Genomic DNA, 18,737 nt, shown 5'->3' on the forward strand with positions numbered 1-18,737 from the left:
TACTAACCTACATTTAAAACTACAAAGATTTAATTACAACTTATTTATTTATAAAACTACAAAACAAGCAACAAAAAACATAATACATAAATATATTCAATGAAAATAATGTTTTCACAAATATATTTGCAACAGATATAATATAAATTACATATTTAAGGTCAGTAAATGAAAAACTTTGGCCTTCTCTAGAGTAACGATGAAACGAGACATTTCACGTGGTTATAATATCTAAAGTAAATACCTTTAATAGAATTATTTACAGAAATAAACAAAAAAAAATATTTCGTACACTGCAACGTTTTACCGATAGATCGGTATATGGCAAATCGGATTGTAAACCAAACCGACTTTCGTTCGTATTATAAGGTACTAAGTAAACCTTGAGAACCATTTAGAAGATCAGCTAAGCCGGTTGGCTGGTTATTCTCAATGAAGTATTGGCAAGTACGCAGGCGTGATAGCTGGCAAATGGTTGCCACATCTAGGGAAGTTGGGTGGCACGGGCGGCAGGTCTGCTTGCGTGCCGACGTGCAGAATCAAGTTCATCCCTATCACTATGTGGAATATGAAGTGGCAGTGGAACAACCAGTAGCCTGAAATAACAAGAGAAAGACATTTTTATTAGGGTTTCGTACCTCATAGGAAAAAAACGGTACCCTTATAGAATCACTTTGTTGTCCGTCCGTCTGTCAAGACCCTTTTTTCATTTGAAGCTTGAATTATTAAAGAGAATATTGGCTTTCATTTTGCCAGTACAGGAGATAGTAACGCTGGCCTGGCATGGACTGTATAAGCATAATGGCACCAGTTAGTTTACATTAAGTCAGCGCTCAGTTTGAGCACTAGTGTCCTACTGTACTGGCGTAATGGATAAGCCATTAGAGTAGTTCAGTTGTAGCTCTCTTCTTTAATGGAGTAAAAAACATTCTCTCTTTACCTGGATTATCAGCTTTCAATCTTATAACAACGTAGCCATTGTTCGGCACAGCCAATGTGTCCTTAAATGGAGGAAGATTGTACTGTCTCTTCAATAGGCCTTTCCTGTCCAAATCCAACGCGTGCTTGAGGTTGATTTTCTTAATATTCTTATCAGGAGAACGACCCATGCCGATGACGTTGAACGGCGTTCCATGAAGATGGAATGGATGTGACAGATTTGGCGATTGCACTGGAAAGATACGAAGAAGATGAATGCTTTCGGCGATTATCATAAAAATAACCGTAATGTACGAGTAGAAAGGTGAGACGACACGAAGGGTACAGTAGTCAGTGGACTATAAAAGTTTATTCAATATTGCGTGAAAAATGTTATGATCTTTCTTTTTTAATCATTATTTAAGCTGTTCCTTAGCATATTTAATTACTATACCCACATTAAGGGAGACAGTAGGCCAGTCAACAGCTCAGGAATGCGGTAGTATGAGTGTTAGTTACCTTCATCGACGAGGACGATTTCAACAACAGAGTTAAGAGGTACATCAATCATGTGTGTGCAGCGACAGTCTACAGGGCAGTTGGCGGGCCGGTTGTCACCGTTGCAGAACAGGTCAGCTGGGAGTTCATGCATCTGCGACAACGGGGGCGCAGGAGCTGCTACATATGATATCTCATCCACCAAACTCAATACATGATCACCACCGAAACCGCCAACTGGAAAAACAAAATAATAATCAGCGATAACGAGTAAATAACGAGATAATGTGATCTTCCTCTTCCTAAATGTTTCAATCTATTGTATAGTATGTTCTAGTTATATTAGCTATATTCTAGTTAGAGTTGTACTTACCTAAGTAGTTTTTGTACGTGTTTTCCTGGAATAGCTCCTTAGGCCTATAAAAATGGAAACGGAATGGCAAGAATATTTTTACGTCTGGTCTCTCTTGTAGTATTGCCTTGTCCACCGGTTTAGATGATTTCAAGTTACTAACACATACGGCGTCATTTCTTGGTATATCGCAAATAGCGTCTAGAGGATTTAACACCTACAAAATAAAGTTTTATTACTATTTATTGACAAGTTATAATGATACATGCAATTACTGTACAAGCTGTCAAAATAATTATTACAAATTGTGCACCATACCTTTCCATTCTACATTTTCACATTACGTATGTGATTCTGACATTGTCAACTAAAAATGAAATGTTAACAGTGTACCAACCCTTTTTAAATATTTACATAACCTTATTAAATATATTTACAATGTAAATTATAAAATAATTATTAATACAAGTGTAAAAAGTTAACATTTATTTTACAGGACATAAGGTTAAAATGAAAATATTATTTATTTATTAAAATTTATTAAATTGGCTTTAAAATTTACAAATTTCTTATAATATTAGTGATAAATACAAGTTGCTCAAATTTACAGCAATTGAAGAAATACTATTAATTAATTTGTAATTAAGATTTGCCTCTTTAGGTATACAATGATTTCTTAAAATAAATCTACCACGTCTACACCTCTGGGATTCAAATGTGAATGTGTACAATACACATAGGACCTCTTATGGTTATGGTAACTGGGTACGGTAACAAGGTTTTGTAACTATTTTCTACGTAAACATACGGACAGTCTTCATCGTTTAGGGGAATTTTTGTTTCAAAGCCATTTACTTATTGTATTTGTATTTACAAGGATTGCGATTTTTTATATTTACATTTCCTATAAATTTCGTGTAGAGAGAGCGATGTTAGTAGAGCAATGGTAGGATGTCTTAAAGTTCTAAATACGTCTATATAGATTTCACACATATACACGTAATAAATATCCTTGGTGAAAATATAATGGCAAGTCGTTAGTACAGAACGAAAACGTTCATATAAAATAGATAAAAGGCACCCGTAGGCGAAGAAAACGTTGTACGTTTGTGAGCCTCGAACTACACAATATATTAGGCAACACTCAATTATGAAAAGTATCACCAAATATGGCATATTACAAAAACTCTATCCACTCATAAAGACACCACCATTTAAATAAATTCACAAGCCATCCTGAACTCCTGTTGAGACATTCGAATAAAAAAAAACACAAATGGCAGAGTCGAGCACTTCGAGTCCGCCTGACACATCACACAAAACAAACATAAAATTACACTTAGTTAACACGAGAACAATTCAACTGTTGAACCAATTCTTTGATGTATGAAAACTGAAAAATTTTGCTAGGAACCGATTTAGTTGATGGGTGGAAGATGGTCTCCACAAGTAGGGAAGTTGGGTGGTACGGGTGGCAGATCGGCTTGCGTGCCCACTTGAAGAACGACGTTCATTCCAATGACGATGTGGAAGAGGAAGTGACAATGGAGGAGCCAGAAGCCGGGGTTTGTGGCCCTAAATCTCAAGACGACGTAACCGTTGTTAGGAACGGCGATTGTATCCTTTGCAGGTGGTAAATCTCCTTGTTTCAGATGACGTTCGAGCAATCCTCTTCTGTCGAGGTCGAGGGCGTGTTTCAAGTTGATCTTCTTGACGTTCTGGTCGGGCGACCTTCCAATACCGATTACGTTATAGGAATAACCGTGCAAGTGGAACGGATGGGAAAGGTTGACAATTTGTACTGTGAAAATAGAAAGAGATGTTGAAGGTAAATTTGGATTTGAAAAAAAAAGCAAAACATATAAAGCACAGTGCGATTGTTATAATGCAGTATACCTTCATCTACAAGAACCATTTCCACGACTGCGTTAAGTGGAATGTCAACTTTGTGTGTGCACATGCAATTTTGTCCGCAATTAGCAGGTCGGTTGTCACCATTGCAGAACTGTTCGGGATTTATGTCGTCGTACTGACTTATAAGTGGTGCCGGTGGTGCCATGTACGATATTTCGTCTATTAAACTAATAACATGATCTCCTTGCGGTGCCACTGGAAATATTATTTAACGATGATTAGCTTAAATTTGATAATGTAATATTAAAGAAAATATTTATTGTACATAGGATCTTCTCACCTAAGTATCGATTGTATGTATTAGGCTGGAATAACATTTCTGGTCTATAAACGAAGAATCGGAATGGAAGGAAAATTTTAACGTCGGGCCTTTCTTGGAGGATCGCTGGGTCTATGTGCTGGGCATTCTTCAGTTGACTGACGCAAATCGCATCTGTTCTGGGTATATTACATCTGGCATCCAGTGGGTTCATAACCTGAATAGTTAGTGAGGAGAAATAACGTGCAATTACTAGTTTTACGTGCATCACTACTCTACAATAACTACTCAGAATATTTATACTACTATTTGCTTTCAATTTATTTATACTACGATTTGTTTGTCAGTTATTTGAGGGGGAGGTGGGAACATTGTAAAATTTTCTTATTAACATTTAACGTTAGAGACAGTTTTATGTCAACCATACAAGTTGGATCGATTGAACTGTCTCTAATTTTGTACAAATGTTAACAGGAAAGTGCAAGTTTAGATATGTTGGAGTGCCAATAAACCGTTGAAATTCATAGTCTACCTTCTTTTTAGATGTGGAATATATTTACATTTCACCAATGTCTACATTATACAAATGTGAACAGAAGCGAGTTCAAAGTAGATTGTATGTCACAATATGTTTAAATTTAGTTATATTTTCTAACGACTAGTCAGGATGTACGTTTGAGCAATCAGCTGCCACAAAATCGATTTAAGCTAATCGAGTTTGTTGTTCTAGCTCCGCAAAGCTTGTAATATTTACTAATTATTAAATGGCACGACGTCAATGCGTGAGATTTATGACGGATAAAGAAAATATATTTTCATACATCACTTCACTATCTAAAAAGCTATGTTCAATTCGTCACTTTTGTGTTCCAACTAAAAAATTACTACTTGTTTAAAGTATTTACAAATTGTGTTTTATCTAAAATATATATAGGGTCATATTATGATCTGGTAGCATACGTACCACTCCTTGTGGAATTCCTATATCGTAGGTAGGCGCTGGTGTTGATGGCTGATATGGACCTCTAGCGTATCGAAGTATTCCCAATTGTTGCGCCCTCTTTATACCGCACTCTCCGAGACCACGGACTTGTATCCAGTAAGCTGCAGGCCTATTGCTCGCTTCTATTACGAAGTCGTATCTTTCACCTGTATCATTCAAAAATAAATTTAGTAATCGTTTTATAGCAATGTAAGTCATTAAATTCTGACCAGAATTCTTGGTGATGAATCCATCACCTACTAATCCATTATGTTCTTATCTAACCACTGTTTCATATAGTAATTGAAGGTGAATTTTTAATTCCTTTTATCATTTTAAATATGACGTAGCAGTGATTACGTAAGATCGGGCGAGTCGCTTGTTCGTTTGCCTCCTTCTATCATAAGGAAAACAGTTTAGAAAATGTTAAGTTAATGCTGTAAGAGAGGAAGCGCTGTACGGCAAACTAATTTGTTTCACTTCAGTGAGCATACCAATTTACTAGATAGGAGTTATAACGTAATAAAGGCGCGCTTATTTAAATTCCTTACACCTCGATTATATCGTAAAATCATTACTGATAGCAACGAGGTGGAGTTAACGAATAATAACTGGCCAGTTACGTGAGATTTTTAATTTGCTTGGGTAAGAGTTATTTATTCGACTAGGATTATCTATAACTATGTTATAGAGTAATTGTAGATGTTGCTATGTTGTTTACGCACCAGAGAATGAAATAATGGTGTTGACTTGAACCGGTTGCACCGGCTCCCCGTCTGTCGCAATGACTGTCAGGTTGTGGCCTTCGATGGTGAGCTGCGCGGGACATACTGAAGCGAAAGCGTTGATCATCCTAAATCTGTATCTTCTGCCTGGAGTTATTGTAAACACTTCCAATGGTGTGTTCGTCATGAAACCGGTATTAGGATCTCTGAACTGTCCTTTGCCGTTGATAAGTACTGATTCGGGATCCTGGCCGGTGTTTACAGCGAGGCGACCTGGATATCTCTCAGCGGCATCCTCGTGAAGCCAATCACTGAGTAGCATTACATGTGTGGTCAAGTCATAATCGTAAAGGTGACTGTTCGGATCCTTGGAAGGTGGTTGGCGAACGACGATGCTTCCGTATAAACCATCCAGTTTCTGGAGACCGGTGTGCGCATGCCAGAAGTGAGTACCCGCGTTACCTTGCCATTGATATCTGGAAATTATAAGATGGTAAAGTTATAAGACATAACTTGCTAAGCTTCACAATTTTTTTTAGTTGATGATTTTTATATACCTGAATGTATTTCCTTGCTGAATGGGACACTGTGTTACAAATGGCACACCGTCGTAATATTGCGATCCTCTTTGCCAGATGCCGTGCCAGTGGATGGTCACTTCCATACCTTCCATATGGTTCTCTACATCGATGACAACTTTGTCGTTTTCACACACTTGTATCGATGGTCCGGGTAACATTCTGTTGGCGGTCAGTATACCGCGCTCTACACCGTCCGCAAGAACACATTGACAGTGAGACCAGACTACGTTTGTCGCATTTGGTGTACATACTTGGCAAGCCCTGAAATAAATGAAATAAAAATCTCAAACAATTGGCAATATAATATTCTCATGTAAGTCTGTCATTTTTCATGGAAAATTAATTATGCGACTTATAGTTACAAGACAAGAAAGTTATGAGGTAAGAAAGCGCTAATCATATTTACACAGATTTGAATAAATATCACGGGACTGGTTTGTTACAGTTCCCTTAGTTCATAGCATGTTATTACGTCACAATACCCTGTAAGCCATGCTTGTGCGCAAAACTTGAATGGTTATGTAGGCCGAGTCGACACATATCAATATTAAATTGAACCCATCCAGTTAAACTCATTTGAGGTCTACCATCGTCGATTAGGAAAAGATACGTTCAAGATAATTATTAATTACTATTATATATAGATACAAGAAGGTATAAAAACGTTTGACTCTTTTGGAACTTATGAGGGAATGAGAATGTACTGAAATAGGTATTTTGTAATGACTTACGCTCCCAAAACTGTGTACATCTCAAGTGTGAAATGGTAATAGCAGATCCTTGGTGGTTCTCCCTCTCTGCATGCACGCGCGCACTCGTCAGGGGCGGATAAAGCTGGATTCCTTCTCAGTTCAGCTGTAGCGCTACTCGTGAAGTCCAGATGTTTCAGAGTTGTTTTACCATTCGAACTCTTGGTGAGTGGTGGCAATGGATTACTTCGGAAGCTACCACTGAGCGGACCGCTGCCGCTCGTTGACACGAATGGGTTGGCAGAAGCTCCAGAAGATCCAAAAGAGTATCCATCGCTGATAGATGAGGGATGGGTTTGGACTAATCCATGTGTTGAGGAGAACTCGCTGCCGCTGTCATGGAAAGGTGTCGCGGTGCCGGCCTGCCACCACGACGCTGACGTTGATTGATCGTCTATCGTTCCTGCTTCTGAAAAGAAAAGATTTCATTCGTTAATTTCAAAGATAAATAAAGTTTTTATACGCATTTAAGTGAATGTCATGTTTAAAGTTTAGCCTCTTCTATAACAAAATTAATTTAAATTAGCGATTTATACTCCTTAACTTTTATACCAAAGTATACGGTTTTTCCTATAAGTTCCTATTGTAATTCGGCTTGAAGATTGCGAAAGGTAATTGTCGCGTCAAGCTGCTGTTAGCGTTTCAGTATACTTTCGAAAATGTCTTAGTTTTTCTTTTGGTAACACTTAATAAATTTCAGTAACAAAACCGTTCAAGAATTGGACCGTGTTAAATTTTACCATTATTAGACACGTGACGAATTTGAATTCTTTAAAGTAGAATTTAATATAATTTGTTGACTTTTGTAACACTAAAGTACCCCAGTTATGTATACGCTTAAGGACTTTTACTTTCTTGTTTGTCGCTTGCTTTTTGTGTCAATTGACTCTCCGTCTTAAACTCTGAGTTTACTTAATTTTCAAGTGATACAATCATTTTCATGAGTTGCGACATTGTCACTGCCTTACTCGTTGTCGGATCAAAGGTGGTTAACTTCGAGTTTTTGTTTGAAGACAAATTTGTTATGTATTTAGTACCCGTGACCCTGAATACTTTATTACTTTTACTTCCTCATTGGTTAAACATTATCTGTGGTTATTTTAAATGTGGCACGATTTCTGACAATGTCTATTGTTACATTTTATTTATCTGATGTAATAAAAATAACTCCAATGATTTTTATAATACTACAAGCGTTTTCACACGTTTTGAATTTACATGTACTTTATAAGTTCTATTACACTAGCGGTCGCCCGCGACTCCGACAGAGCGAAATTAAAAAAAAAACATAGGTATGTGTTCTTCTATACTGTGTTCTATATGTGTGGCAAATATCATCAAGATCCGTTCAGCCATACAGGAGATACCTTCAAACAAACATCCATCCATCTAAACATTCGCATTTATATTATTAGTAAGATTATTATTTAACGCAACCATAAATATGTCTTAATTTTTTTTAAGGTTTAATTTTTTTTTTCTAAAAGGCAAAGATAAAGTCACTTGCATTAGAAGAATATTGTGCAATATTATATACAGTCAGCCATTGATTTGTCTTTATTAATTTACTTTTTTACAACAATCTAAAATGTATTGAATTAGCTTTGATTTAAATTGATTCAATAAACTTACATTTTTTTATAGACGACGGAAATAATTTATAAAGTTTTTAGACTTCGACATCTTCATAAAACATCATATAGTTATATCGTAATACTGGTGAAGAATTTCCTTAATGACACAAGATTTCTAAAGGCAATATCCATCAGAAATAGTTCATGTATCGAGTTTTTGTATAATGCCTATATAATATCGACTTTCGCCTCAGATCCGACAGATTGTTACATGAGTTATTACATGTAGGCGTGAATAATTGCGCTTCTAATAGATATGATCGAACTATCAATGCATATCAAAATATAAATTGCTATTATGTTGGCATGAGAGTTAGTGATATACTTGTACGGAAGATTTTATAGTTATATATTTGAATGAGATTAAAATTTACATCACAATTGAAACTATTTTACATTACTTAAGAAAATTTATACTGACTACATAAATGTTATCTTACGTAAATATGAATTTAATAGTAAAAATGTCTTTGTTTGACAAAATCGAGAGCTTGATTTGAATAGAATATATCAATGTGAGCCTTGTTATAATTTATTTTATTAATAAATAGCGGTCGTATTATTAAAAATAACAACATTAGTAGCCCAAGTGTTCTTCCAGTTATGTTCTATATGTATGCCACATTTCCTCGAGAGCTGTTCAGCCGTACTGGAGAAACATATCCATCCATCCATCTAAACATTCGCACTGATAACATTGGTAAGATGCACAATCGAAAAAAGTTAAATCTTCAACGTACATTGGAAATCAGTACTTCTTAAGTATCATTAAATCCAAAACACGTTAACTTTTTCATCAGTCTAATCGCTTAATGCGTAATTGATTCTATTTTTTTTAATTTCCTGATTCTACATAAGGTTTATTGGTAAATTTTAACAACATTCCATACGTAAAATGATAATTTAAATTAAAAAGATAATGGTTTAAATTGGCCAGTGACATGTATTTCAATGGATCTTTTCAAATTCAATTAATCAAAGTTCGTGAAAACGCAATCGTCATGAAACAGATTTTATGCAAATTAAGTTAATATAAATTACATTTATATTCCACAGTCTATTTGTGATTTGCGTATCATGCAATAATTTAGTTGTGATTTATTAACAAGGATCTTTATTAGGGATCTACCATTTATTACGATTAGGCGTGACACTGAATTATGAATATTGGTATTAAATTTGCATACAATTTAGGCCTACGGTTAACCTTTTTGATAATTTATAATACATAATAGATATCACTTCACTAGTAACAGTCTTGAGAGTTTGTTAAAGCTGTGTGAAGACATGGGACAACACAGTGGTCGTCGTCCCGTTGGCCGTCTCAGGATTGCTGGATGGAGACTGATAATGGTCTTGGTTGGGACGGCACGGATTCGGGGAAAGTGAAGAATTGTCAGGTCGCTGCGTCACCCTAGTTATTATAGATCTAGTCTTTCCGGATCTTTATCAAAATTTATCATGCAGGGTTTATCTCTACCTAGCTATTTCTATTTAATAATACAATAATTACTAAGTAATAGACATAAATAAACGATTTCATGTTATATACCTATTGATTCGTAGCTCCTTTTTAATTATCATTTGATCTGAATTGCAATTGTTTTTCAAGCATATTGCCGTAGAAATATTTTTATTGCTACTTTATATGGAGTCAGCGCTTTAGTTTTCTTGTACACAAGTATTACTGAAATTCAATTAAAAAACCAACAGCGAAAATTAGCAGCAACCATTTACTGCATGCGACCTCGAATACTGTTGTTACTGTTATTGCCTTACTTAAGAAACTGATATTTACCTAGATTGCCTTGTACACCTTCCCTATTCCCGTCTTTCATATAGATAGACAGATTCGATTAGGTGGACGCTCCATGGAGTGACTGGGCTCAAGGGCTCCCGAGAGGGGGACCTAGGCTTGGGCTGTCACTCATTAAGCGTTTAGCATTCAGATTTTGGGGTGCCCGAGAGGGGCGAACCTAAACTGACGGTGGGCACGGTATGTTCTTATCCATACATCACCGTCTAATATACAGATGTATATAACAGATTGTACATAATTGGTTCGATATGAGTGTAAGTTTATTAAAAGTATTTCCAGTATTTAATTCGAAATGTAATTATGTAATTCAACATCGAGGTCAATTTTAAAAAGTGTGAAGTCAATTAATAATGGATTCACCCACATATTATGTGCTAATACATTGAGTCTTAAGCTGTTTTTGTTGTTTTATACATTTAACAATCAATAAAAGCTAATATGAAATGGTAATTAATTTCTTTAACTTCTAGAAATGGCTATAATATTTAAAACGATAAGAAGTGTTAAGACGTAATCGCTTCTAAAAGTGGGATAAATAATGTATAAGAATTTTGAAAGACGAATCGAAATAAGACGTAATATCCATATTTAGAAATTAATAGATAAAATGCTTATTAAGAAAATGGAAATTACGAAACAATAGTCATTTAAATTTTTTATTAATTGCTTTTACAATTGACAAAAGATTTTAAACCTGGCGCAATAGTTATATAAAGAAAGCTTTTTAGAGATTAATTACATTGTGTTTTTATTTTCTATTACATAATGCCTTGGTGTGAATTTAATTATTTTAATAAAATAAAACAGATGTCAAACAAAGAACATTATTTGGAAAATTAAATTAAAAAACAGTTTAATTAATTTGTTAAAAATGATACACAAGTTAAGAAAGCAATATTATACATGAATAACTTTAGAACACAATCTTCAAGATCTTGTCAAATATTTTACAAAACTGGGAAAGTTAACTCGTTGTTAAATCATTTTGTTCCGTTGCATAATTTAAACGATAATATAAATCCTTACCTCGCTGCGCTGATTCATTATGATTTCCTTTCCCGTATGTTATATCGGCATAAGAATTGTTTATACGAAGGGCAAATAAATTACCATCTACCGATGTGTGGTCGAGCGTCGTTCTGAATCAAAATAAGTCACTTTGGCAGTACTCGACTTGAATTTGGTCGTAATAAAAACAAAAGGTCAATAAACTCCTTAGAAATATATCAATGGCTTCAATATTTTTAATTAGCTGTCGCCCACGACGTCCAGGCGGAATTTAAAAAAAAACTTGATAAGTAGTCTGTGTGTTCTTCCAACCTAGGCTATTTATCTGCGCCAAATTTTATTAAGATCCGTTGAGCCGATCCGGACATATCTTGTAACAAACATCCATCAATTCATTCATCCATCCATCTAAACTTCGATTCTTTACCAGCATATCCTCTTGCATAGATACATAGATATATTTTCGAACACACTCTATTTTAAGAAGGCATACGTAATTAATTTCACTCAATTTTTCTATTACTCGCCCAACCTCTGTAACAATCATTTCATATTTAAACGTACGCTTTGGAAATCAATCAATCAATAACCAAGGTTGTCTTTTTAATACGTTTAATAACTATTAATTCTGAGGTCAGAAGTCATAATAATTATCCAATGTTATTACTTTTATTAAAAGACGTATAACAAAGAGGTAAGAAACCTACACGGTAAAGTCATTGTTGTAGACAATGCTTGTCGATGAGTTTGAGCAATAGATCAAATGACTACATCATTACCTTCAATTGTGTTCACACAAGCAGTTACTTAGTATGGGTTTGAATTATGCGTCAAATAATCGATACAAATCGACACTAAGTTGTCGGGATATCGATTTATTTTATTCGACATTACTTTCTTGGTGTTAAGTTAGTATGTTAAATAATTTAATCAAGATGAAATATCTATTAAAACTATGAAAAAAGTTCAGTATAAATAATTCTATAAAATAACTGGTTCTAGAGATACTGTATATATTTACGTTGTAAACGTTAGTTACTTAAATAACCTAACTAAACTAAATACGATTCGATTTTAACTCGCATAAAAGATACATTCATTTTTATTAAAGTGTGAAATAACGAAAATTGCGTTCATTTTGAATTAATAATGCTAATAAATACAATATCAAAAGATAATTAAACCAAATGGTCGGTGAAGTGATTAAAGGATCGTTTACCGACTCTGTCTCTGAGCTGTATATGTACGTTCTAGTTTGAAGTGGCATAACATTTAATGTGGTCCTTAACGACCAGAATGAAACATAACAAAACTAGAACAATTGAACTTTGTGTGCTTGTGTGCGTGAACGAGTAAATAATATCCAAACACCCGCAAACCGACATCGCCAACCACAAAAGTGATGTTGAGCATAGGTAAAGTGACAATAATTTTTAATAAATTAAGGACATTCTTACAATACTAGGGTAACAATGATTAATCAATTGAGATATAATTACTTAATAGCACAGATTATATAACTGGTTAATCGGAGTCGCTTTAAAAACAAATTTTTCATGTTTATTTATAGCTGGTACTAAAAATGTATGATTTTATACCTAGGACATTAGGAATATGCTAATAGCGTACAGTTTAAAGGCCTTGTAACTTTTCTAGTTGTACACTGTTCCAAATGGAAATAGGTAATAAAATAGAATAAATTGAGGAAACGTAAAGAGCTTTTACTTAACAACGAACTGACAATCACGTGCACTCAAGCGGAAAAGAGTGAAAGCGTCCACTTTAGCGGATGTTTGAGAGAAAAAAAAAATGGTACTCGATCGAACACTCGACGAGATTAAGCGACTTACTTAACCATTCATTTGCTTACGATAAATCTTCGTTGTAACATCCACGTACGGGAGGTTGCGATTCGCATTCTGATGGGTTTCGTGAAATCCAAATGCTATTCAAAGTGTTATTATTAAAATCCAATAAGACATAGTCGAGAATTCGTGTCACGTATATCATTTTGAACTCGAATCGAATATTGTCGCTATTTATTATATATAATTTATTATTCTCAGTATACAGTTCTAGCATATGGCATATTTGTCAATAATAATAATATACTGCGGAGTACCTAATGCTATGACTTGTTTGCCCGCCATTTTACGCCATTAAGAATTATGAAAGATACGAATTGCGAAAAACGTTTTACAAATTTTAATTCACTAATACACTGTCAATGCACAAACGATTTACCGGTTGAAATTTTGAAACATAAAGTCGTGTTACTAACGAATAAATCGTAATATACGTTTTTAGATAGAGCAAAGCGTATACACGGCCAGTGGAATGCGGGCTTATTCAACTGAGTTTACGAAATACACTGTTGTATTTTGATTTATATTATCTAACAGGTAATATGAATCAATTGTAGATATAATAATTTATCAAGACATAATCATGGTCTGTGAGTAAACAATTTAGATTTTAAACTCGAAACCACAGATTGAAAACCACAATAAACTATAGCATAGAATGGAAACAAAGCAAAATTCAAGGTTGTGTTTTTACATTATTTGTATGACTTTTACCTATTAAGTACAATTTGGTATTATTGTACCTATAAAGTTCATTTTGATATAAAGCGATATTTTAAAATAACACGATCTCTTTAAAGCATCAGATAGTCGTAACGTAGTTAATTATAAAATGTAGCACAGAATAATTGTTACAAATGCAGATATAATCTTAGCACTAATTTATTTAGTAAGGTCAAATATATTTATTCACACCTTATTTGTAAGGTCGTTAGGTTTATCGAAAACAATATTAAACTCGCTGTATGGTCCATTTTAAATTATAATGCAGCAGCTGTCCATATAAATTAATTAAATGTCTCAATTCTAAGCAAGTGTTGCTAGTTGATATGCGAAAACTGATTAATAATTTTAAAATTTACGTCCGATTATACACAGATCTTCATTAAGATTATCAGACGATTTTTATAAGTGCATAATACTCGATTATATATTTTCTAGTGTATGATTTAAAAAAAATATATCCTACAACGAATATCTCTTAATCAAAATATTATTTTTAATATTTTGTACCACTTTTTTATCACATCGTACTTCTAACTTATATTAGAAATGCGAAAGTTTAGATAGATGGATGTTTGTTAGAAGTATCTTTGGAACTGCTCATCGGATCTTAATGCAATTTGGCATAGATGTAGAACATAATCTGGAAGAACACATAGGCAACTTATTAAGATTTTTTTAATCATACGCAAATGGAGTCGCAGGCGACAGCTAGTTAATAATAATTGATGGTGTGATTAAGGGTTAAATGTCATTAATTAATCACTAGAGCTTTTGGAGCTTGGCAGCTGTATGGGGTATACATTATCAGTCCTAAAGATATAAAGCCGTTTCTTCACAACCAGTCTTATGAAGCATTATAAATAGCTCTACTTTGTACCAGTTTTGCAAACCGGTTACACCGGGGAAGTGCTTCCTATATGAAAATGGCATAAAATTATTATATGTCAAAAACGAGTTGTTTCACATATTGCAACATAATCCTTCACAAATTCGTAGTGCGCTTAAAAGCTGCATAATAAAGTTTTTTTTATACATCAGAAGGTGGCAAACGAGCGAGCGGTCACCTGAAATCGCTGAAATAGCGAAAATGACCGTTGCTCATAGACATACGCAATTGCATATGCGTTGCCTACCTTTCATCGACGGAGGAGAGGATGCACAGAAAGAAAATGTTTTCCCTTTCCATGCATCCTCTCATACGGAAAGTCCACTTACACTTCCCATCCTTTCCTTATAAGAAAGAGGGTGGAAAGGGAAAGAGGGTATATAAGGCCTCCGGGACACACAGTCATCAGACGAAACGCGGAATATCTTCCACTTGACGCCTGTCTTCTGTGTGGTCGTGGTATTTCACCGGGCTCTACCACTGTTAAATCTCGATTAAACCTCAATTTAATAGTGTTCTTAACGAAGTCTCTGTGTAGTTACAACTGATGATTTCGGACTCCTGCCTCTTATCAACATTACTTTCACCGTGAAGCAAGAATGCATTGTTCCCTTATTGCGTAAAAATGTTATACAATTCACTGAGAAAAACCCAACGGTTTCTTTCGACAATTAAGTTACGTCCCACATGTATCGTTTGCATTGATTTCAAGGTTTTGTTGACTAATTTCTCGAATGCCTATATCTTACTAATATTATAAATGCGACATTTTAGATGGATGAGCGGATGGATGTTTGTTTGAAGGTATCTTCAGAACGGCTGAACGGATCACGGTGAGATTTGGCATAGAATGAATTAATGAATTTATGTTTGTAACCAGAGAACTCCAAAATGAGTCAATGGATTTGGAATAATTTGGTTTACAGTTAAATTACAATCTGATATAACTGTTCCTGTGGATAGATACTTTCCTTTTAACATAACAAGTCGGCAATAAATACTCATTTTCATTTTACTTTTTTTTTAATTCCACTCTGACGAAAGGCAACAGCTAATGTAAAAAGCAACATGACTCATCTCGGGAAAAGACCGCCGTTTTCGAACGGTGCTTGGTTACGTCTATCGGAACGATTTCAAGGCGAACTCCATCGATTTTTTTTTCTGACACCGTTGAAGAAATTCGATGCACGCAAAACGTTCGTTAAATATACACCGTGTTCTGTTACAGTTTACTTAAAGTCATTATTGTTATTCAGAACGTTGTCTCCGTTTTTAAAAAGGCGCGAAAACGGTTCATCGATTCGATGACTCGATTCGCAAATCTTATGTAATGCCCTACTTAATTTGATGTTACATTAACACGTGTGTGATGTGTTTCAAACATCGAGTTTATTCGATAACGCTATTTGTTTATACGGTAATTGTATATGGCCGAAAACACGAAGTAACAAGCTTTTTACTTTTTATTTTTTTGAAATTTAAACAATTTCAAAATAATATGGAAAATGTACAGAAAACGGAAATACCAATCCGAAGCATCTGAACTATTATTTAATACCCGGGGATTTATTAATAAAAAAAATGTAAAAATGAGTTCTACCTGAAGTCGGTTTTTCGTAAGGTCGTGGTACTTTCCCGGTCGAGACGATTCATTCTTATAATGCAGTCGCAAAAAAAAATACTTTTTAAAAAAGAAATTAAATAAGTTTAAGATGTTTCATTGGGTAAATACATTAAAAATTTCAGAGATAGCATAGCCTTAACTGAATAGTCACTATCTAATAAGATTTTATAGAATAAAATAGCGCTTGCTTGACACAGAACTTGAACTTGCCTAATTAAAAAAAAACACTGGCCTTGTGTGTTTTTATACAATTTAGATCTCAATTGATCCTTAAACCATTGTTATGTTTTTTTACGCGTTTTGTTTATCACTATTAAATGGTTATTTTTATTTGAAATTGATTTCAATGTAACATTAGCCGCATTTACATGTCAATTAATTTTTTAAGTAATGTTACCCCGCAACTTAATAAGGGATCCGTGAACAATAAAAAATCTGTTGAATAACTTCCTTAGTGGTCAAGGTTATATTTGCAGCGAAAGCGCTTGTATTATAAGTTCCGTATTACTAACGCAATAATCAAATATCAGTACCTGGATGACCGAGTTTTGCTCGGTATTGTTTTTAATTGTGTTTTTTGGAAATTATATTTAAGTACGAATTACTAATAAAATGATGAAATATGAATAATATTCCGATCTTACCGATAGAAAAAGTTAAGTATATGTTTAAGTTGATTATCGATAAAACACGAACAAAATGATATTTTCTAAAAATGATTCCTAGCTAGATCGATTTATGGCCCCCAAAACCGCCTATATACAATATATATATATATATACAAGAATTGCTCATTTAATTTTTGGTTAACTTTGATACTCAGTTTCTACAGAATATTTTAATATTTTGCTCAACTGATAATAGAGTATTTAAGAAGTTAGTTTGTGTCTAAACCTAAATAGTATGAGCAATTTTAAAGTCTAAAAAATCAACGGAATTCGTACTTACACGGAGGATCACCCCGTCTTCTTGATGTTTTAAATTTATTTCTATAACATATACAATAAATACGTTCAAATGAAAGTATAAATGCTCGCTTATATTTAACAAAAACTTGCATAGTTTGGAGGCCAGATAGTTGTATTTGATGATACTTATTAACAGCTGAATAATTACTATTATTAACATGATTAAGGCAAATTCCGCTGGAAACTTATTGTTGCGTACAACAGTGATCCGGGCGGGTCAGTTTCGTTTGAAGGACAGATGTTCATAAATCATTAGGTTTGTTTTGATTGACTGATGGATAGATATAACGTTCAATAAATTGCTTGTTTCACTGCATTAAAAATATCGAAATTAACTAACCAAATATATATTTTTTTAGACACTTTGGAAGGTGTTATCCAGAGAGGAATGCTTTATGCATACTCCTCGCCCCGGGGGGGGACGCGGTAGTTATGAGGGATTCTCCTCCATAGCGGAGGCATACCCACTAAACCTCTCTGTTCCTCCAACGCATCGGGACGGGACGACGGGCACGCTTTCGCTCTCGTCCGCAGCCCAAAAACACTTTTAACACCTTACTTCTTGACCTGGGATTTACAAATTAAGAAGCACTTATGCGGTAGATAAGCAATAATGTAGCCAAGAAAGCAACTATTAAAGATTTGCTCATTCATTATAATTTTTTATTATGTGTTATGAATTTAAAAAAGAGTTCCGGATTTTATAGTCTAGGCCATGTTATAATGATAATTACGATTGACTCTAAGAATTCATAAAACAATTTCCTCATTACTAATTGAATCACAACTTGTTGCTTGGTGTTGGCAAATTTCGTATGCGTTTGTGAGTAGTTGCTTTGCAACGAAGTCCTTGTAAAATATTTTCTCACGGTGTTTTGTGGGGAAGTTAATGAAGCAAGACAGTGGTCTTAACTGACATACTTTGAGTTATTTAAGCCAAGTTCATGAGACCTTTACTCACGTTCCGACAAGTCATGAATTGTCAAACTAAATCTGCAAAGATAGTGATCCCATGTCATTGTTCCACAACTGTATAATTGATATAATATATTTATTACATATTGTCTCATAATTTAATCGTTTTATACCAATTAATTAAAAAAAATGCGTGGCATTCAGTTTTAAACAAATTTCTGTTTATTAAGCCGACTTTAAAAAGAAGGAGGTTATGTATACTTCTTTTTTTTAAACGGCTTTGACTTATCATTTGCAAGGCATGTTGCCTTTAG

The 18,737-nt window shown here is 34.3% G+C and overlaps 1 protein-coding gene across 2 annotated transcripts in view; it reads right to left on the reverse strand.

Annotated features, from left to right (window-relative positions):
• Positions 1 to 153: 153 nt before the first annotated feature.
• stw (laccase) overlaps positions 154 to 18,737 on the reverse strand; it is a 44,045-nt gene continuing 25,461 nt past the window's right edge. The window contains exons 2-9 of one of the 2 annotated variants that reach the window (XM_013325166.1): positions 6,961 to 7,387; positions 6,206 to 6,490; positions 5,649 to 6,124; positions 4,906 to 5,090; positions 1,790 to 1,985; positions 1,438 to 1,653; positions 941 to 1,171; positions 154 to 596 (exon numbers count right to left, since the gene is read on the reverse strand). In XM_013325166.1, the coding sequence (XP_013180620.1) occupies positions 430 to 596; positions 941 to 1,171; positions 1,438 to 1,653; positions 1,790 to 1,985; positions 4,906 to 5,090; positions 5,649 to 6,124; positions 6,206 to 6,490; positions 6,961 to 7,387 (2,183 nt within the window). In that variant the 3' untranslated portion in view covers positions 154 to 429. 2 annotated transcript variants of the gene reach the window in all.

Source organism: Papilio xuthus, unplaced genomic scaffold (genome assembly GCF_000836235.2).
Source record: "Papilio xuthus unplaced genomic scaffold, Pxut_1.1 DF824888.1, whole genome shotgun sequence".
Taxonomy (NCBI): domain Eukaryota; kingdom Metazoa; phylum Arthropoda; class Insecta; order Lepidoptera; family Papilionidae; genus Papilio; species Papilio xuthus.